The sequence below is a fragment of the Castor canadensis genome, chromosome 13, assembly GCF_047511655.1.
Source record: "Castor canadensis chromosome 13, mCasCan1.hap1v2, whole genome shotgun sequence".
NCBI classification, from domain to species: domain Eukaryota; kingdom Metazoa; phylum Chordata; class Mammalia; order Rodentia; family Castoridae; genus Castor; species Castor canadensis.
This window is the reverse complement of record NC_133398.1, coordinates 68,151,969-68,174,948: the sequence shown is the minus strand read 5'-3', so window position 1 is coordinate 68,174,948 and position 22,980 is coordinate 68,151,969. Positions and strand designations below refer to the sequence as shown.

The window sequence follows — 22,980 nt, the reverse complement described above, 5'->3', positions numbered from 1 at the left end:
TCAAGGACCATGGATGTACAATTTTATGGGAGTAGAACAAATTGATGCTCAGTGAAGTTTAGTGTTTCTCTAAGATCGCACAGTTGGGTAAGGGGAAATATGAAACTGGGTCTCACAATGGCTAATTCTCCTGACCAGCATCCCTACCTCAGAGAGGAGCTTAATTTTTTGAACAGTCTGGTTATTTAACAGATAGAAGCATAATGGAAAACAGTTGCGTAATGTGCTAGCAATCATTCATCATTCAGAGCCATTTAGTGAAGGAAAGAAATGCATGCACATGTGGAGCCTATGATTAGAGAGCCTCACAAAGAGCTTTTCATTACGTGGCAATACGCTCCTAACCTGATCTATGCACCAAGGCATAGTACATTCAGTCTCTTGAGTTCCTGGCACTCAAAGCTTAATTTTTTTATTGAGAAAAAATTCTCATAACATCAAATTAACCATTTTCAAGAGTACAATTTAGTGTCATTTAGTACCTTCATTATGTTGTACAATCATTACCTCTATCTAGTTCCAAGACATTTTATCACCCCAAGATGAAAGTCTTGTCTGCATTAAGCAGTCAATTTCTTTTCCTTCTCTTCCCTTCTCTTTCCTCTTCTTCCCTTCCCTTAACTTCCCTTCTCTTCCCTTGCTTTCTCTTCCCGTCTCCCCTCCCACCAGGCTACAGCCCTGACAAACACCAGTGTATTCTCTATGGATTTACCTATTCTGATGCTTCATATAAATATAATCATACGGCCTTTTGTGACTGGCTTCTTTTACTTAATATGTTTTTGAGGTTCACTCACATTGAAGCATGTATCAGCATTTCATCCCATTTACGGATAATATGAATACTATTCAAAATAGTCTACTGTGTGGATATAACACATTTTGTTATACATTCATCAGTTGATAGGCATTTTGATTGCTTCCACTTTTGAGCTATTTTGAATATTGTTGCTATGAACATTTGTGTATAAGAGTTTAATTCTGTTAAAGCTTCATTTTGATTCTGGTCTTGAAAAGGCTTCTTCAAACAGTCTGAGATTAATACCCTGCTGCCAGCATTACCTTATCTTTAAAGTCAGTGTGGTTCTGGAGTATGGCTCTGTGGTAAGTGGCTGTCCTCACGAAGTCTTGCATCATGTTCTGCTGCTGGGAAATGCAGCCATAAAACTGTACAGGGAAAGGAAAAAGTCAGGTAAGCAACTCACAAGGCAGCACCTTCCTGAGTGTCTAGCTCTTACAGTCACCTTGGTCAAGACAAGCATAGGCTTTAAGACACAGGGAAGCAGAGGCTGAGAGGGACTAGGTGATCAGTCCACATTGCCCTGTTTGTGAAACATGTATTCTAAATAAGAACCCACTTCTGATTCCTGCTCTACACCATGAATTTATGCCTAGATATTGATGGACTAGGTACCATGGTCCCTTCTTAAAGTAGAGGATGTGAGAGAACACAGATCAAAAATAATAGTGTCAAGACAGAAAGGAACCAAAGCCTTACATGATGGCCTATCTTGACAAGCCCCATCTACCTTGAGAGGAAAACAGAACTTAGATAAAAATTTTGGGTGGGTATGGGTGGGGCAGAAGGTAGTGATAGTGGTAATCCTGATGAAAGCATAGCAAGTCAGTGATATGTCTATATAAATCCATAAATAATGACAGTAGTATATATCATCATTGTCATTGCCACCATCTGATAGAGATTCCTGTATGCCAAGGACCATGCCAAGTGCTTCATAGATGTCATCTAATCAAATTAAATAATCATGACAAAAGATGAATTATGTTCCACAGTTAAGGACACTGAGTCCTAGAAAGATATAGCAACTTGTCCAAGTCCTGACAAGTAAGTGGGGCTTTAAATCCAGGTAGTAATGCTGCTACTGCTGATCTGGATAACATTCTTTGAGAACCACTGCAGTAGGACATCAACAATGCCCCGCCCAACCTACCCAGGTGTGTTCACAGGTGTCTGTCACTTTCAAACAAATTAATTAATTCCACCAGGAGCAACCTTCCTGACCTGGAAGTACTGTGCAGCCGATGCTTCTTCTGTCCGCTGGCTAAACACAGAATATTCCTTTTTCTGATTTCGGCATCTTTTCAAGGTATTTGAAAATGCACTAAAATCTGCAAGGAGAAAAATCAGATCTATTTCTTCACCTTGGAAATCACAGAACTCATGGTTGCACTGTGTAAAAAGTCCCAACTGTGAAAATATTAGAAAATGAAAATGGCACATTCATCCCTGAACACACACATGATAAGAAATGGCAAGATGGAAATGAGTACCACTCCAAAGTGTGTCACCCTTATTTACACTTGTCAGACATATTTGCATTTGGAAATGTCAAGTGAGAGAGCATAATGGGCCACCAGCAGATTCCGGGCTCCTCCAATTCTCTTGGTACTGTGCTCATCCCAGACTTACATAGTCAGTATATGCTCTGGGGAAGGGGATATTTTTTATGATAAAAAAGATATAGCTGCAAATAGAAAAAGAGTGTGTGTGTGTATGTGTGTGACCTCATTCTATCATCATAATGGCAGGTTTTTCTCTCGTATTTCCCATCTATATAGAAAAAAGATAAAATAACTGGAGATATGTGAGTACAAGGGAGTGCATTCTATTACTTAGAAAATACAGAATTGAAGGCTGGAAAAAGAATTCCAGAAGTGATATTACTGAAAACACAACATGTGCAGTTGCAAAATTCGGTGACTTCAGCCTTAAAGATATTTGATATATTCCTCAAATCCTGCCTAGTAGTCTTCACCATCTGTGGCCTCATCTCTCTCCACCATAGGCATTATGATCAGGTCTTCTCATGGAGCCCATGGCTGCATCCCTAATGCCCATGCACTCTTGGTCCAGCCCTTCACGTTCTAGACCCCACCTCTCATACTGCCATCTGCCCTGCTCCAGAGCCCTCCACCACTTCCTACACACAGGAGAACTGCACCGTGTCGTCAACACTCCTGCCATGCTGAACTCTCACAGATTCCTTTATTAATTCTGGCCAAGCCTCTTGACAGTGTATTCCCTTCTTCTGTTAGATGACATTTGGACATCAAAATCTTCTCCATTCTCCCAGATTCCACTGAACAAGCTGCACTGGATTCCATTCCTATTGTGTACTCCAGAACACCAAAGGCAGTGTTTGTGGTAGTTGTTAGTTGCTGGGGTACAGTGACTCTCAACACTTAGCTGTAGATCAGCATCACATGGAAAGTTTCTCCTACCTGTGGTTATTGGAAGTTTACCCTAAACCTGGTAATTAATGTTCATGTGGTGAGGACAAAGCCTCTCTTTTTCAAAAGCTTCCAGAATTCTTGTGCAGCAATTTCATGCTCTCAGCTTAGTATTATATTTCCCATTTTACTGAATATCAATTTTTTTAAAATCTCTACCTCTGTACTCAAATCAAGCTCTTTTAAGGCATCGTTTAGATGTCCAAGTTTTATTTCTCTCCATTCTCCAGATACCTTGCTAACATAGAAGACATCCAATAATCAGGTCTGAATTATAAATGCAATGCATTTGGAGAACTTGTTGAAACTATTTTTAGTTGGTGAGGCAAACTTGTGAGGCCCTGGGACTATTCCCATGTGAGGACTGAGGTTGAAGAAGATCTTGGTGGAGAGTATGTAAACACATGCAACAGCTTCCCCTTTTGTCAAAGGGAATGCCAGCTAACCCAGAGGATCTAGAGGAAGATACAGGGAGGAACCCGCAGTGGAAATGTAAATCAGGATTAAACTTACAGTGCATCCTGAACAATCACTATTTCTCCAGCTTAGAAGAGCTCATCTCTCCTGATAAACCCTGACCTAACTAGTGTTTCCATGTGGATCTCTCTCTTATGAAAAAATAATGGTCTTTGGTTAAAGATTTACCTCCATTAGGAGATTTTCTGTCAACCCTTTATTCTTCTCAAGTATACCCTTATAAAGGAACAGATGCAAATAATGTTTTAAAAATAGCTACAAAACCAACATATGAAATGTATAAAAGTTTAGAAAATGCAATCAATAAAAAAGAAGAAAAAAAATGATAATCCCATTATACAAGTGATTAATTATTATTAGCATTTTGGTGTGTATAGGTATAAAAATTCCTCTTATTTATAAGATTGCATGTAATTTTAGAACCAGCTTTTTAAATTTATGATACTGTGAATAATTTCATAGGTCATAGTCTCCTCTACCTGGCTGTTAATAGATATAATTTTTTAACTTTTATGGTTATACCATAATTTAATCAATTCCCTATGACTAGATCCCCAAGTCTTGCCACAGATTCATCGTATTAGAATGATAGAGCCCAACGTCTACATTTTTAAGTGTGTAACTGGCAGTTCTGGCGACAAGACAGTTTTGAGAGCTCCAATTAACAGAATATGGCAACATTCATATCATAAAAACAGAGACGGGTACTAATGGGAAGGGGGGATAAATGGAGAGGACACATATGACCGATGTACTTTATAGACTTATATGAAAATAGGACAATGAATCTGCTGAAATTGCTTTAAGAAACATTTAAGGAGCAGGTTTAAGAAAGGGGAGGAAAAGGAGAATGACAGCAGGGGGGAATCTCATCAAGAGACGGTGTAAGCATATATGTACATGTCACAATGAAACCTCCCTGTGCAACTAGTATGTGCTAATAAAAATGTTTTTAAACCTTCCACATTACAGTAAAAGAGATCCTATTCCTTCACAACATCCTCTTACATATTAAATCAATATATTAATCAATATTTCTGTTCTCTTGTCTATTTTTCTTTTGACTATTTTCTTTCACTGTTTAAAAAAATAACTTGTCCATAACTTAATCATACAAAATTCAGAAGAACAAAAAAACCAAGTGGAAAAAATAATTCCCAAGTATAATACCATTTTGTGAATCTCTCAGGAATTTCATATATTTATTTCTATCTCTATATTACTTACAATAATAGTATTGTACTCCGCTGTTCTAAAACCTATTTTTCACTGAACTCTATGTAATAATAGCTTCTTCTGTGTCAACACTTTTCACATAGAATCCCTCACCTACACAAAATATTACAAAGCCCCTTAATTGTACTACATTTTGTTCCTGTTTCTCCAATTTGTTCTCAGATGCAACATTATAGACTAAATAGATTTTAATATTTTTGACTATGGTCTCTCAAATTCTGGACCTAATTATTTGCTTATCAAATTCTACTGGGGGTCAAAAATACCAAGTCAGTTAAACTATAATTTCCTATATTTGCATTTTTCTCCCTTCAAAAAGATATCAGACAATATTTACCCAGCTTTAGTCTCTTGGCACCTCTCCAATTCTCTCTGAGTTCTCAGAGATTGCCAGCAGCTGCTCTTGTCACCCATCTGCGAGTTCTTTGAGTCCTGGGCATCTCTGTTGTTTGGGCTTTCAAAGTCTATAGTAAATTAATTTGTTCAACAAATAGTCTTTTGAATATTCTCTACAGTTGCAGATCTCCATCCTTTGTTGGAGATTTAAGTTTTTAATACAGCAAAAATAATGGTTGCTTATTTTGTAAATGAAAGGTGTGGAGAATTGAAACACATTATTTTTCTATGAAAAATAACAAGATTTTTGGTCTATTAAAATCACACAGCTGATTTTAAAATCACACATTTCACCAATTGTCTCCATAGGAAAATGTAGAAGAAAGTTAATGACATTTTGTGCTACACCAGCATCCACACAATACCTTAAGATACTACAGAATAAATATAAATCTGGATGTATCATCTCTACTATGTTTGATTTTTTTTTTTTTCGGTGGGACTGGGGTTTGAACTTAGGCTTTCATGCTTGCAAAGCAGACCCTTTAATGCTTGAGCCATGCCTCCTGACATTATTTTTAAAAATACATCTTATTACAGTATTAGCACTGTCTTAGTCTGCTCAGGCTACTATAACAAACTGTCACAGATTATTTGGTTTAACCAACAGAAGTTTATTTTCTTATAGTTTTGGAGGCTGGGAGAACCAAGATCAAGATGCCAGCAATTAGGTTCACAGAGAGTTTCTCATCCTGGCTTGCTGTCTGATGCCTTTTGTGATGTTCTTGCATGGCAGAGAGAGAGCCATTGAGTTTTCCGGTATCTTTTCCTATAAGGATACTAATCCTGTAGTACCAGGTTTCCACCCTATGATTTCATTTACCCTTAATTTCTTCCTTACTTTAAATGCAGCCACCAGGGGGCAGTGAATTTGATCAGAGTACATTAGATGCATGTATGGAAATATCACAATAAAACTCCTTTGTACACTAATAAAAAACAGAAAGAAAAAAAATAAATGCAGCTGCTGGGGGGTCACGGTTTCAATATATGAATTTGAGGTGACAATTCAGTCTATAGCATACACAATAATTAAAATTCCTTATAATCCTGACACAGGGACCATATTTGACACACCAAATATCAGGTGTGTTTTTTTTTTTTAATGAATTTGAGCTATATGGATATGACTGACAGGATTTGGAAAGAACATTCTGGAAAGGAGCTCATTTTTTTGTTTGTTTTTTGGATGGAAGAGCTTTGGAATCTGTAGGCATCTTGTGTTTAAAGGATGTCGTTAATTCTGCAAAACTGGGTGGTTCCTGAATAAAGAATGGCCAACTGTTTAGAACATGGTCAAGTCTAAAGGTATGTTCATGTTTGCACCCTGATTCCCTCAGCTGCTTAGGGTGGAAGAGGTGTGAGGATATGTGTACAAATTGCTGCTCTAAAATAAAGAGTTAACTGTGGAGGTACTTCTCAAAAGTCTGAGGGAAGTGGGCAGAGTATGTAAGAATGGGGAACCCTCAATTACTAGTAAAGTCAGTCCCTCTGACCAGAGCATGCATCATGAGTAAAATGAGAACTTTGAAAGGTCATGCACGCTCACTCTGTCTCAGAAGGGTGCAACTGCCATCATAACCTCTCAGCCTATAAACCATCATGTTTTGCTATTTTTCACCACAAATAAATACATATAATTTTCTCTACATATAGATATTAAACAAGGGCATGACAGCTCCATCCTGCAGCCATGGTTCTAATTATTTGCCTTTGATTCTAAGGCTTAAGTTTCTTCTTGAGAAACCATTATTTTTCAATTTTAGCACATCGTTAACTCATGGATCAATACAGACTCCTCAGACACATCATTCCTTTTTTGTTCCTTCTACAAGACCAGATTGAAGGGATATATTTTTGTTTGCTTGCTTCTCTTAAATAGCTTCTATTTACAAGTGAAACTGTCTGCAGGGCTTTTCATACAGAGAGTTTATTTACCAAGATACTAGCATCTTTCTGTGCCAGGAAAGGGTAATACCTGTCTGACAATCTCAGCTGTTCTGCCCACATGTCCTGAAATTATACCAGAAAATGTGTAACTGACAATATGATGGCCATAATGTAGATTTTAAAAAATAATATGTCAAACTCTAGATATTGTTGCTGAACTGCTTCTGGGCAATCCTGAATAATTGACAGACAGCCCACTCTACTTTTCTCTGTTCCACTGAATTTTCCAAATTAAGTTCTTTTCACTGGGCAGCACTGGAAGGAAAAGATATCTATTTACTTTTTTGTAATTAAAAAGAGAGCAACACTGGGTGTCTATCTCCTTGGAATGGATCTGACTTAGGGTAGACACACTGATTCCCCACGCCCCCTAAGGATTGGAACTGGAGAAATAGAATTGCATCTCTGGATTTCATCTAAGCAAGTGGATGTGATGTCAGTAGTTGCAATACCTGACTTCTCTATGTCAGTACCTCATCAGTTCTCTGCATAACATACAGTAATTACTATTTTGCCCAATTAATAATTTTTTGCCTTGCCCAATATGTAAGATAAAAAGATAAAAATGAGGGTACAAAGATTTTTTCTCCATTCATTCCTGGTGCTTAACATATGGTACTTACTAAGTATCCAACAAATATCATTGAATGCTTGAGTAATTGAATTACAAAAATAGTTTCTTTTTTCCCTTTCCTGTTTTCCTTTCTGCTTCTCATTTTTCTTCTTTTTCTTCCTCCTTCTTTTCCTCTTTTTCCTCCTCCTCCCTTCTCTTCCCCTTTCCTTTTCTTCAACTCCTCCTCTTCTTTCTCCTTCTAATCCTCTTCCTCTTCTCATTCTCCTCTTCCTTCTGCTTTTGTGTGTGTGTGTGTGTGTGTGTGTTTTCTTTTCTCTCTTTTTTTTTAATTTTATTATTCATATGTGCATACAAGGCTTGGGTCATTTCATCCCCCCTGCCCCCACCCCCTCCCTTACCACCCACTCCGCCCCCTCCCTCTCCCCCTACCCCCTCAATACCCAGCAGAAACTATTTTGCCCTTATCTCTAATTTTGTTGTAGAGAGAGTATAAGCAATAATAGGAAGGAACAAGGGTTTTTGCTGGTTGAGATAAGGATAGCTATACAGGGCATTGACTCACATTGATTTCCTGTGCGTGGGTGTTACCTTCTAGGTTAATTCTTTTTGATCTCACCTTTTCTCTAGTTCCTGGTCCCCTTTTCCTATTGGCCTCAGTTGCTTTTAAGGTATCTGCTTTAGTTTCTCTGTGTTAAGGGCAACAAATGCTAGCTAGCTTTTTAGTTGTCTTACCTATCCTCACCCCTCCCTTGTGTGCTAAAGCTTTTATCATGTGCTCAAAGTCCAATCCCATTGTTGTGTTTGCCCTTGATCTAATGTCCACATATGAGGGAAAACATATGATTTTTGGTCTTTTGGGCCAGGCTAACCTCACTCAGAATGATGTTCTCCAATTCCATCCATTTACCAGCAAATGATAACATTTTGTTCTTCTTCATGGCTGCATAAAATTCCATTGTGTATAGATACCACATTTTCTTAATCCATTTGTCAGTGGTGGGGCATCTTGGCTGTTTCCATAACTTGGCTATTGTGAATAGTGCCGCAATAAACATGGGTGTGCAGGTGCCTCTGGAGTAACCTGTGTGGCAATCTTTTGGGTATATCCCCAAGAGTGGTATTGCTGGATCAAATGGTAGATCAATGTTTAGCTTTTTAAGTAGCCCCCAAATTTTTTTCCAGAGTGGTTGTACTAGTTTACATTCCCACCAACAGTGTAAGAGGGTTCCTTTTTCCCCCGCATCCTCGCCAACACCTGTTGTTAGTGGTGTTGCTGATGATGGCTATTCTAACAGGAGTGAGGTGGAATCTTAGTGTGGTTTTAATTTGCATTTCCTTTATTGCTAGAGATGGTGAGCATTTTTCATGTGTTTTTTGGCCATTTGAATTTCTTCTTTTGAGAAAGTTCTGTTTAGCTCACTTGCCCATTTCTTTATTGGTTCATTAGTTTTGGGAGAATTTAGTTTTTTAAGTTCCCTATATATTCTGGTTATCAGTCCTTTGTCTGATGTATAGTTGGCAAATATTTTCTCCCACTCTGTGGGTGTTCTCTTCAGTTTAGAGACCATTTCTTTTGATGAACAGAAGCTTTTTAGTTTTATGAGGGCCCATTTATCTATGCTATCTCTTAGTTGCTGTGCTGCTGGGGTTTCGTTGAGAAAGTTCTTACCTATACCTACTAATTCCAGAGTATTTCCTACTCTTTCTTGTATCAACTTAAGAGTTTGTGGTCTGATATTAAGATCCTTGATCAATTTTGAGTTAATCTTGGTATAGGGTGATATACATGGATCTAGTTTCAGTTTTTTGCAGACTGCTAACCAGTTTTCCCAGCAGTTTTTGTTGAAGAGGCTGCTATTTCTCCATCATATATTTTTAGCTCTTTTGTCAAAGACAAGTTGGTTATAGTTTTGTGGCTTCATAGCTGGGTCCTCTATTCTGTTCCATTGGTCTTCATGTCTGTTTTTGTGCCAGTACCATGCTGTTTTTATTGCTACTGCTTTGTAATATAGTTTGAAGTCAGGTATTGTGATACCTCCTGCATTGTTCTTTTGACTGAGTATTGCCTTGGCTATTCGTGGCTTCCTGTGTTTCCATATAAATTTCACGGTATATTTTTCGATCTCTTTAATGAATGTCATTGGAATTTTGATGGGAATTGCATTAAACATGTAGATTACTTTAGGGAGTATCAACATTTTTACTATGTTGAGTCTACCAATCCATGAGCATGGGAGATCTCTCCTTCCTTCTGCTTTTGAATCCATTTCCACTCCCACCTTCTGACTAGCTCAGTTTTCCCAGGGCAATTACCTTAGAATTAGGGGCTTATTTTTTACTGACTTATTTCTTCCCTAATCAGAGGTATGCCAACTTAATTATTTGGGTTCAATCATTCCTTTCACTTAAAGAGAAAAATTTAATTCTACAGAGTTAATTAAACTCACCAGCAGAACCAAATTATCCTTGACTCATCATGCATTTTAAGTCTATTCTCTATCTATTCATCATCTGAACCCCTAAATATGTCAAAACATTTTTTATTCTCTTTGTTTTGAATAGAGAAAAGCATAATATTTGCATAAGACAGTTCCCATACCTTCTTCACCCCAACTCCCAAATTAGATAATCACAAACCTAATTGTAAGAAATATCCCATAAGCAAGCCCATAATCTCTACTACTCTAAATGGAGGAGGCAGAAGGATTGCAAGCTCAAGGCCACCCCCAGGTAAAGTTAACTAGACCTTATTTCAAAAACAAAAGGGTTGAAGGCATAGCTCAAGTGGTAGAGTACTTGCCTAGCAAGCAAGAGGCCCTGGGTTCAATCTCTAGTACCACATACACACATAAAAAGAAAGGAAGGGAGGGAGGGAGGGAGGAAATCTTTCATGCAGATATAGTGCATGTGTGAAATTCCAGAGAAAGGCATAGACATTTCGGGGGTGAGAGGTGAAGTAGAATGGAAAAACATGTACACCCCAAACATGTATACAATTCTGCTAAGTGAAATTCAATATAAGGATGACCTTTCTTATACCTCATACAAGTGGGTTTGTTTTGTAAAGCAACAGAGGATTTAGATACCAAGCAGTTTCTTTGGGTACCCAACAAAAAATAGCATTGTTACAAACACTGTGTTTCTATTGCATACATGAGAAAACTAGAAAAATGAACAGGTTCATCAAATTTCAAGCTAATTTTTCCCTATTAGTACTTTTGTCTACTCTTTGAAAAGAAGTTGTCAGCATTCTTTAAAACCAATTGTCAAATCAACCTCTCTTAAAACAAAGGTGCATACACTTAGGAACTCTAAGAGACAATGTATTATTTGGGTTTGTTCTCCTCTCAAAGCCTTCTAATTAGCAATCAAATCTGAGCCCATAATTCATATAACACTTACCTAACACCACTTTTGTCCAACCAAAAGATTGGTGCAAAATGCTGGAAAGGATCTTTGGAGAGTATTTATCACCTCACTAACTGTCAAGAGTCTTGTAAAAAAAAAAAAAAAAAACAATTGGGTTCACATCTTGTCAAATCAGAGACATTCTTCCTGCATATCTTTAAACCAATTAAGCACTTATTGGGATGACCACTGTGACCTAAACATTAGTAAAATAGTAAGCCTTACTATCTTTGAAGCCAAGAAAAGTTTCTTCATTTGTTTGAATATTGAGCCAGGACCCTAATCCCTATGGGTTCCTAGTCTTCTTGTTCTCACATGCTACCCATCTATAAGGAAAGCCCAAGACTTAGGAACTACATAGTTTTCAATAAGCAGATGGACCAGAGGTCAGTCTTGGGCAGAGAGATAATCTATTGAACCAGAACAGAAACAAGCTTCTAAGAAAGATATGTCAGTGAAAACTCTTTTTGTTGACAAGTGGTAGAAAACTCAAGTCTAACCAATGCAGAAACTTCATGGCTCACAAAACTGAAAAACAAAGGATTAAATTTACATTTTCAAGAATGGCTATGTCCAAGAGAACCAGATGTTATGATTTTGATCTCTCTCTCTCAATCCTATGTTTCCATTTTAGCTTCATGTTAGGCAGATTTCCCCCTCAGACAAAAAAAAAAGACTACCAGTAACTCAGCAACTCCAGAACTACACTACTACCAGTCCTTCCAAAATGTTAAAACAAAATCTCCTGATTGAGTCTCGAGTCTTGTGGAATCAGGTTAAACTACAAACCCCTTTCTGCACCAATTTTTATGGTGACGGATCAATGCCAGTTGACTAGATTTGAGTCAATCCTGTCTAAACCCAAAATGAGATTAGACTCTGTTATCAGAAGGAGAGTAAAATAGGCAAAAATCATAGCTGACAACTCCTGAAAGAGATAGAAACATTAAAGACTAAGTTAAGGTAGAGGATATAAGGTTGTGTACTGAAAGCTACTGAAAAACAGGAGGTGGGAAGTAAAGGGGTAAGGGAGAATATTCGAAGGGATTGAACAGACCAAAGTAAAGCACACTCACAGAGGGCATGCTTTGAGACACCCCTTTGAATGTCAACTCAAATATTAATAATGACAACCAGAACTATAAAATAGGCACAGTATGTGTGTGTGAGGGAGTACTAGTGGGAGGGGGAGAGTAAATGAAAGAGATTAAGGTGACAGTATATGGTTGATGGACTTCACATACCTTTATGAAACAGAACTGGAAAAACCTCTTGCAATTGCTTTAAGTGGGGTGGGGAGAGGGCTGAGAGAGAGATGATGGGGGCAATGTAAATAATGTGCAATATAAGACTAATCAGAATTGTCACTACAAATCCTCCCCTGTATAATTAATATATCCTAATAAAAATTATAATAAAAAGACTAAGTTAGAACAGGGCAATAGGAATAAGAAAATATGTATGCTTGGGTAGCAAACTGAAGAAAGCTGAGCCCTGGAAAATATGACATTCACTGTCTCAACTTCTGAAATCTTTTATTAGCTTAAACCCAGATCTTGCTTCCCAGCAGCAGATCATTGTGTTAAGAAGCCACTACAAAGCAACCGATCTAACATTTCTTTTTCTTTTACATGTTGAATCTGACTTTGCCCCAGTTGCCCACTCTGTTTCCCTATCTGCACTCCCTAAGAGTAGCTGGCACTACTTACACCGCCTAATGATCTGTTTATACCACTGGACCCAAGCCAACCTGCAGGTTAGTTAAGAATGAGCTGTTGATCAAAGGATAACTCAACCTGAACCCAAAGACCCAGGCACTGTAATCAAACAAGGACAGTCTCTGAGGGCTGTAAAGGGGGACAAGGGGGTAATCCTATGTCTTGGTTTGCCTTCCACATCCCATTTTATGCTTACTGACCTACAGAAATTATTGTTCCCAATCAAAAGAGTTCTGGTTTGGATGACAAGGTATTGAGTCATCTTGGCTAAAAGATCATACAGTCTTGGAAGAGGTGGCCAATAAGAAGTAAAAGCAAGAGGAAGAGTCAACTGAGAGGGATAGGGTGAGAATTTCAGATAGGAAAGACCATGTAACACCTGAGATAACTGGAAAAGAAACACCTGCTTCTTTATCATGGTCCAAGGACACTGTTTCTTGGTGTGAAATACTTGAAATTCCAGGAGCAATATATTTCATTGCAGTAACTCTCCCGTTGAACCATTTTTTTTACAGATAGCTATGACCAAAACAAATTCCCATGTTGCAAAAATGTTTTGTTTTGAGTCACTGCTGGTTACTCAGGCTTACTAAGATTGCAATTTTGTTTTGATTTTTGTTTTCACTAATAGTTTTATATTTTTGCCCATTTCAAATACTTTAAAAATATGTACCATGCTTTTCTTCACCTTCAGGGTGAGTCTATTGGTTTGTAATCAAGCCCATTTCCACTCTGGTGCTTTAAACTGTTACAGTGAAGACCACCCCTCTATCACATTGCTTAGAATCAAGATTGCATTTTATAAAATCACTTACTCACTTGAAGGTCACCAGATTTGTGGAAAGACAAATGGGACCTCAGTTCACTAAGTGAGGACACCTTCTGGTGTATTTAACATACATTCACAGAGGGACTAATTTATTTATGTGGCAGCATGAGCTATTATTCAATTAGTAGTCAAGGCTTCCCAAGGCTTCCATGTGCCTCCCAGCAAGTAAAGCAGCACAGGTGAACATCACACAGGTGGAATAAAGGCACATTTCCAATTTAATTAGATTTACACAGCTTTAAAAATGACACCTGACAGGTGAAATCAACATTTTTATGACTGCCTATGTCATGTTCCCTAGTTTCCCCAAACAGACAACTTTGGGGAAAGTGTAATCCAATATGAAATTTTTAAAATTGCAATAGCAGCTTGTGTCTTCACTACATAATGCTTGGGGCACTTTATTTTTTTTTCTTTTATTATTCATATGTGCATACAAGGCTTGGGTCATTTCTCCCCACTGCCCCCACCCCCTCCCTTACCACCCACTCCGCCCCCTCCATCTCCCCCCCACCCCCTCAATACCCAGCAGAAACTATTTTGCCCTTATTTCTAATTTTGTTGTAGAGAGAGTATAAGCAATAACAGGAAGGGACAAGGGTTTTTGCTGGTTGAGATAAGGATAGCTATACAGGATATTGACTCACATTGATTTCCTGTGCGTGGCTGTTACCTTCTAGGTTAATTCTTTTTGATCTAACCTTTTCTCTAGTACCTGATCCCCTTTTCCTATTGGCCTCAGTTGCATTTAAGGTATCTGCTTTAGTTTCTCTGCGTTAAGGGCAACAAATGCTAGCTAATTTTTTAGGTGTCTTACCTATCCTCACCCCTCCCTTGTGTGCTCTCGCTTTTATCATGTGCTCATAGTCTAATCCCATTGTTGTGTTTGGGGCACTTTATTTTGCCAAATAAATACTTTGGATAATAGGTTGATCTAAAACAATCTTTCTGAGCTGCTTCTTTATACATTATCCATTAATGAATGAGACAAAAACACCCTTAAATTCAGTTGAGGAATTCTGCACCTGTTGCATGCAGCGGCTAGAAAGTACTTTGTAGTTGGATGGCTTGAGATTTTAAGCCACTTAAAAAAGTCAATTTGGGCAACAAGTAGATGCTTTGTTAGTTTTTGCAATATGATTTTTGGGAAATAATTATAATATAGGTCCTTGCATGGCAATTCAAATTTATTGAACTCCTGATGCTAAGTTATACAAAATTACACCACTTTAATTAAGGCTTTTAGTTTACATTTGGCCATCTCCAAGTAGTTGTAACATTAGATTCGCCAATTTAAATACTGTAGCTCCCTGTTCAATAGACATGCAATCTTTATACCCAAACTTTAATGCATACAAAACAAGGCATTGTTAAATAAAGCAGCAATAGTTGCTGCCTTGTGACCAATTACATCTGATTAAAATTACTTCCCACATTCACATCCACAGTACTCATCCACCACTTAACATCACAACCAAAATATTATACAGGTGAAACAATCACTAACAGGAAAAAAAAATACTAAACCTGTGTTTGGTATTGAAAATACACTTATGCATGAGCAAGCAAGGAATTCACAATGAGAATCAATATGCTTTTTAAGGTCTAGTTTTCTTCCCAAAGCTATGTTTAACAATAATACTACATAGAAGTGTGACCTAATCTTATTGAATAAATTAATCCTGTCTTCATTTTTTAGAAAGAAAAGTATACCCCCATGGTTCTCAATGAAGTGAATCTATAAGAATTGGCTTCTAGCTCAATTACTTTACTTTTGTGTTTCCTCTTTCATATTTATATAGGTGATTCACTGGGTTAGAAAATGAGCAGAAGATAAATCCAGTCTATAGAAATGTTTTAATTTGGCTATCCTGTGTTTTAAAAAAATCAGAAAAATCCCGTAGTAAATGCTGGTTTCTGCCCAAATCATATGGCATGGCACACTTGAGTCTGCATTGCCCTGTGACATCAATCAGCATGAAGGAAGTAGCCACTGCCACCTTTCGAAAAGGGTATACAATCTTCAGTCACCCCCGTTCTCTCTCTCTCTCTCTCTCTCTCTCTCTCTCTCTCTCTCTCTCTCTGTGTTTGGTATTGGGGCTTGAACTCAGGGCCTACACCTTGAGCCACTCCACAAGCCCCTACTTTTTTTTCAAGATAGGGTCATGCGAACTATTTTCCCCGGCTGACTTTGAACCACGATCCTCCTGATCTCTGCCTCCTGGGTAGCTAGGATTATAGGTGAGAATCACCCGCTTCCGGCCCCTGTTCTCTTTCATTTGCTCACTCAATGCATGCCCATGACCTGTGTATAGGACAGTGTAGAAGGCATTTGAGTCTGTGCCTCTCATTGCTCAAGGCCCCATTACAAAACTCAGTGGATTAAGCTTAAATTGCAAATCTGCAACTTAAAATATCAAGACGTCTCTATTAGTTCTAAAATCATAGCCAAACACACTTTATTTTGCTCTCCTTTCAATCAGTTGACAATTTTCTTTCAAGTTTGCAGAAGTTGTTGAGTTTCTTAGAAATGACCTCATTTGGCCATTTTTTGCAGCTGCTCATTAGGAGAGGTTCAAACTCTAAATCTTTTGGGTAAGTTCTGGTGTATCTGTCGCTATCATTCCCAAACAACCTATTTTTATGTGAACATGGTACAGTTGACTTGTCCATACGTGATTTCAGCTGTTCAGGTGAATTTTATTAGACTGTCTACCTTTCTTAACCTTCCCTAATAATCAGCAATGATCTATGGGGACTCAGGAATATGGCATTTATAGTTGCAGAGTGACTCCATCCAGAGAGGATGCCAATAGCATTCATTGCATGATCAACTTTCCTAACAAACATATCTAACCATCTACTCCTATCACAAGCAATCAATTGATTCAGCAGTCAATGAGCTCAGCAATACCTGAACTCATACTTCCTGGTTGACATCCACCTGCAGTATCCTCATATGAAAGGAAGGATAATATGACCTCAATGTCAGGAAAATTAAGCCCAAGGATACTGGCTATCATTCAATATTTTAATAACTACAAATAGAAGTTCTTTCTCTATATATGGTTTACATGAAGGTTTAACTACAACTCAGTTCTAGAACATTGAATCTAGAATCCTTTAGTAGGAAGGGATATCCTAACTCTTACTGGGAATGCTACTGTTGAGTGAGTGTTAAGTCTAGAACACTTGATAATTCTGGTGTGAAGGAAGGCATGTTATCCAAGTCCTATTGGGAACCTACATGGAAAACTTTCTTCAGACAGAAATGCCAAGAGAAGCTTTGCTTGATATATTCTGTCCACCTGCCACTGTGCCATGTTTTTTGAACATGGGAATCTTATGAATTGACAGTGCTTCTTTTTGTTGGGTGCCAGGATGTTCACACCCAAAATCGTCACTTGGCAATAATATTTATAGGTCCTCGAATATGCAGCTTTTTGTTTAATTTCCTCTTGGCCTCAGCCTTTGGTACTTCCTTTATCTTCTTATTTTGAACTTTATTTATATTTTAGTATACAGGAGTATGAGGAAACTCAAAATGTCCGTGGTAGAAGTTGGGTAACAGATATACAGACGGGTGAATAGATGGATGTACAGAAACACTGATTGATTCCATCCATACTATATGAAGATTTAATAAAGACTGAGTAGACCACACTGCAATTTTCTGTCTCACTTCTACAATAACCCATCCTGCTCTAAGCAGCATACATGAGGACTTTTGGAAGCAACAGCCTTGGTCCCATATGCTGGAAGCAGATGGGAGCTGCACTGTCTTCACAGTAGCAGCTGCCCAGGAACCAAAGTGAAGAGGAGGAGGCTGGGGAATGGAGCGTGAGGGGAGAGAAACACAAAAGAACAACCAAGACTAGAGAAGAGAGAGGGTTCCTGCTGCCAGTCTCAGCCAGGGTCAGAAGCAAACACACACATACCAAGTGTTCTATTTAGTAACATCTTCACGTTTATGGTGCCACTTATTCAATTCCCACAGTAGAGAGGAATTATGACCTCCACTGTACAACGGAAGAGAGATACACAGATTTTTCAGAGTCAGACAGGCCACTGTTGACTTCCATGCCAAATCTTCATTCCAGAAAGTGGGAAATTTTAAAACACTATGATGTCCCCAAGGGATATGTTCTACCTCAGAAGAAGCTATATGTATGCCAGTGGAGGATGGGTGAGAAGAAAAGAAGCAAAACAAAATTAAGATGTAACATAACTAACAGAGAAATGGTTTCAGCTCAGGAAAGTATTTCAGTCCCAAGTATAACAAAATCATAACAGTGAAAGGTTCTCTGTATGTAACTGCAAACATTACTTCTTTGGAAGTAACTTTTTAAAAACTACTTACTTATTATCCTAGGCCAGCAATGTTTTGTAAGACGTTACTAAAAGTGCTCGAACTCTCACATTTCTATCAATTATACCTTGTATGATTGATCACAGTAAAGAAACTAGAACACCAAACTTATACAAAATATTGTACTTTAAAATTGCTTTTGTGCTGTCTACACACAGGCACACCACATATACACATACACACATGTGAAAAAGACACAAATTAATACGAAGCAGGATAGTGTAGAAGTATATAGTTCAAGTTAGGTGCTGGTGGCTCCCACCTGTAATCCTAGATACTTGTGAGACTGGGATTGGGAGAACCACAGCTGGAGGCCAGACTGTGCAAAAAGTTTGCTAGACCCCATCTCAACCAATAGCTGGGCATAGTCGCATGTACCTGTCATCCTAAGCTATGAAAAAGGCTGAGATCAGAAGAATCATGGTTCCAGGCCAGTCTGGACAGAAAAGTTTGTGAGACCCCATCTCAACTGGAAAGAGCTGGGTTTGGTGGTGCATGCCTGTCATCTCAGGGACAGCAAGGAAGCATGAAATAGGAGGATCACTATGAAGGCAGGTCTGGGAAAAAGTGAGATACTATCTCCAAAACAACATGAGCAAAAGGGGCTGGAGGCATGAATCAAGCAGCAGAGTGCCTGCCTAGCATGTACAAGATGCTGAATTCAATCCCAAGTACTGAAAATAAAAGTACATAGTGCACAAGCAGAGCTCATATTCAAACTGGCATGCCTAGCATCCAACCCTGGTTCTTCCACTTGCTGTCTGTATGACATTGCACAGATTATTACGGCTCCATTTTTGTCTTTTGTAAAATGAGTATGCTAATGCCTATATCCTAAGGTTGAGAAAACGTAAATATATGTTTGTACACACAGGATGTGTGTGGATGTGTGTGTGAATGTGTGTCATATAGTAAGTACTAAGTGTTAGTGTAGTATTTAGAAATTCTGTTTTATTTTGCTAAAGGAAAGTGAAAGACATAGGTGTGGATTTTGTCCAAGTAGACCCTAGGGATCCTCTCCAATGGGGCTCTTTTTTTCACAATTACCCAAGGTAGGCTGGCCCTTTCTGAATTTTTTTCTTTGAAGGTCTAGAATTGAAATTCATACCAGCACTATGGAAGGAAGCCAATAAAGCCAGCTTTCCTGGAAGGCTGCATGCCTCAGAACAACTGAGCCAAGGGGGCCAGAGTGCTGGCATTCAGTCAGTTCCTTATTAAAAGCATTTATTGATCACCTGCTGTGTGCTAGGCACAGGAGTGGGGGGTAACGGAGGAAGCTATGAAAAAATTTAGAAATGAAGCCTCAAGGAATACATGATGAGAGAGAGGGGTGGGGGGCTACAAGGCAACACATTGTTACACACAAGACAGTGTAGGATAAGTTGTTTTCAATAACCAAGCATTCCATGAGGAAAGGCTGCTTAGATGAGGTGAACTGTGAGCCAAGGATAGAATGAGGAATTTAGACAGGCAGAGAAAAAGGAAGAGCATAATGGCTTAAAGCAATGCCTCCAACAGGCATTGCTGTGAGTCACAGCACAGGCAGGGATGTGACCTGGTTTTCCAATGTGGAGGGTCTGAGAAATACTAAAGCTTAGTAGAAAGGCCCCTTGATGATGTCATGTTAAATGTGATGTTGTGTGTGTCATCTCTTGCAACTGGGGTTTCTGAGAAGGGCTTGATAGCAATCTCACCAACTTTCCTCACAAGGAGCTTTGGTCTTGCCATGGATATCACAATTGCCTTTTTGACATAAAAATTAATTAGGCTGCAACATGCATTAAGGAATGAAGTCTACTTCTAGTTTATTCACCACTGTCCAGGATAGTGGTGGGCATGTTGTAGGAGAAAATCATTCCTACAATGAATAAGTGAAAATCTCCCACTAAAAGAGTTGATACATATAAAGTTTTGCGGAGGATGCCTAGCATAAAAGAAGCTTCACAGAAGTACAACTATCCTTTTATCCCCCTCCTTTTCCCTTCCCCCTTCTCTTTTTCTTCCTCCTTCTCCTTCTTCTTCATGAATTAGTCAGTGATAGTATTTTTGCCATTGCCATAAGAAAATACCTAACCATTTGATCCAGCAATACCACTCTTGGGGATATACCCAAAAGACTGTCACACAGGTTACTCCAGAGGCACCTGCACACCATGTTTATTGCAGCACTATTCACAATAGCCAAGTTATGGAAACAGCCAAGATGCCCCACCACCAACGAATGGATTAAGAAAATGTGGTATCTATACACAATGGAATTTTATGCAGCCATGAAGAAGAACGAAATGTTATCATTCGCTGGTAAATGGATGGAATTGGAGAACATCATTCTGAGTGAGGTTAGCCTGGCCCAAAAGACCAAAAATCATATGTTCTCCCTCATATGTGGACATTATATCAAGGGCAAACACAACAATGGGATTGGACTTTGAGCACATGATAAAAGCGAGAGCACACAAGGGAGGGGTGAGGATAGGTAAGACACCTAAAAAATTAGCTAGCATTTGTTGCCCTTAACGCAGAGAAACTAAAGCAGATACCTTAAAAGCAACTGAGGCCAATAGGAAAAGGGGACCAGGAACTAGAGAAAAGGTTAGATCAAAAAGAATTAAACTAGAAGGTAACACCCACGCACAGGAAATCAATGTGAGTCAATGCCCTGTATAGCTATTCTTATCTCAACCAGCAAAAACACTTGTTCCTTCCTATTATTGCTTATACTCCCTCTACAACAAAATTAGAGATAAGGGCAAAATAGTTTCTGCCGGGTATTGAGGGGGTGGGGGGGAGAGGGAGCGGGTGGAGTGGATGGTAAGGGAAGGGGTGGGGGCAGGGGGGAGAAATGACCCAAGCCTTGTATGCACATATGAATAATAAAACAATAAAAAAAAAGAATTAACCTAGAAAAAAAAACCAAAATACCTAAGGTTTGGTAATGCATTAAAAAAAAGTGGTTTAACTCTTGGGGATATACCCAAAAGACTGTTACTCCAGAGGCACCTGCACACCCAGGTTTATTGCGGCACTATTCACAATAGCCAAGTTATGGAAACAGCCAAGATGCCCCAGCACTGACGAATGGATTAAGAAAATGTGGTATCTATACACAATGGAATTATATGCAGCCATGAAGAAGAACGAAATGTTATCATTCGCTGGTAAATGGATGGAATTGGAGAACATCATTCTGAGTGAGGTTAGCCTGGCTCAAAAGACCAAAAATCGTATGTTCTCCCTCATATGTGGACATTAGATCAAGGGCAAACACAACAAGGGGATTGGACTATGAGCACATGATAAAAGCGAGAGCACACAAGGGAGGGGTGAGGATAGGTAAGACACCTAAAAAACTAGCTAGCATTTGTTGCCCTTAATGCAGAGAAACTAAAGCAGATACCTTAAAGCAACTGAGGCCAATAGGAGAAGGGGACCAGGAACTAGAGAAAAGGTTAGATTAAAAAGAATTAACCTAGAAGGTAACACCCACGCACAGGAAATCAATGTGAGTCAATGCCCTGTATAGCTATTCTTATCTCAACCAGCAAAAACACTTGTTCCTTCCTATTATTGCTTATACTCCCTCTACAACAAAATTAGAGATAAGGGCAAAATAGTTTCTGCCGGGTATTGAGGGGGTGGGGGGGGAGGGGGTGGAGTGGATGGTAAGGGAAGGGGTGGGGGCAGGGGGGAGAAATGACCCAAGCCTTGTATGCACATATGAATAATAAAAGAAAAATGAAAAAAAAAATAAATAAATAAAATAAAATATTCTCAGCAAAAAAAATAAAAATAAAAATAAATAAATAAATAAATAAAAGTGGTTTATTTGACTCACAGGTTTGAAGGCTGAAAATCCAAGATTGGGTGGCCCCATTTGTTCAGTTCAGTCTTTGGTGAGTCCTAAAGGTAGATGACATCATTGTGGGAATGTGTGCAAAAGGGACCACATAGCGAGACAGGAAGCCAGCCGGGGGTGGGGGCAGTCTTGCTTTTTTGTAATAACTCACTCCAATGGGTACTAACTAGCATCTCACAAGAGCTATCTTAATCTTTTCCAAGGACAGGACCCCTAATGACCTAATTACTTTGCACTGAACCCCACGCCTTAAAAGTTCCACAACCTCCAAATATCATCACAATGAGGTACAAACTTCTAAATGTGAACCCTTAGGGGACACACTGAAACCACACCAGGAAGTATCATTCAGAGTGCGCATCGTAGCCTCAAATGAGTCCTGTCCATTGGGCCAAGTCAGCTGAGTCTTGCCATACGGGCTATGTACTACATAGCGCCATTTACAACACGCACACAGACTATGAAGAGAGTAGTGTTCTTTGGAATTGTGTCATACAGCAGTCCTGCACAGGCAAGCTTTTCATGTCATACCCAAGTTAGAAGTCCCTTTCATACTTCAAAATTCCAGAATAACCTCAAAAACCCTTCCTGCCGTCACAGCAGAAGGCAGATCAAAGAGTGGCCAGAGCAGAAAGAAACTCTAGCAGTGCAGAAATGAGAGAAGTAATTCTCAAGGTAACTGGTAGCTGCAGCAGACATTTTAAAGGTGTATTAGAATAAAAGGACTCTCCTAAAGGGTTTGCAAAAAAGAAGAATTGAAAGATCACTACTTTCAAAGCTTGAACTTGAGTAACTCTGGTCAAAGACAGAGAGAGCTCTGCAATTATTACAAAATACCTGATTCCAGAGCATGACAACTTGACACAGAACAGTACAGGATATGAGCAACATGAGACACAAAGGGACTCATGGGTG

At 38.8% G+C, this 22,980-nt stretch overlaps 1 protein-coding gene across 1 annotated transcript in view; it reads right to left on the bottom strand.

Annotated features, from left to right (window-relative positions):
- Positions 1-22,980, bottom strand: part of LOC109679340 (histone-arginine methyltransferase CARM1-like) — a 290,532-nt gene that overhangs the window by 110,704 nt on the left and 156,848 nt on the right. Inside the window, exons 4-5 of the mRNA XM_074052181.1 lie at positions 2,024-2,130; positions 1,063-1,167 (exon numbers count right to left, since the gene is read on the bottom strand). Coding sequence (XP_073908282.1) covers positions 1,063-1,167; positions 2,024-2,130 — 212 coding nt within the window. The remainder of the gene's footprint in view (positions 1-1,062; positions 1,168-2,023; positions 2,131-22,980) is intronic.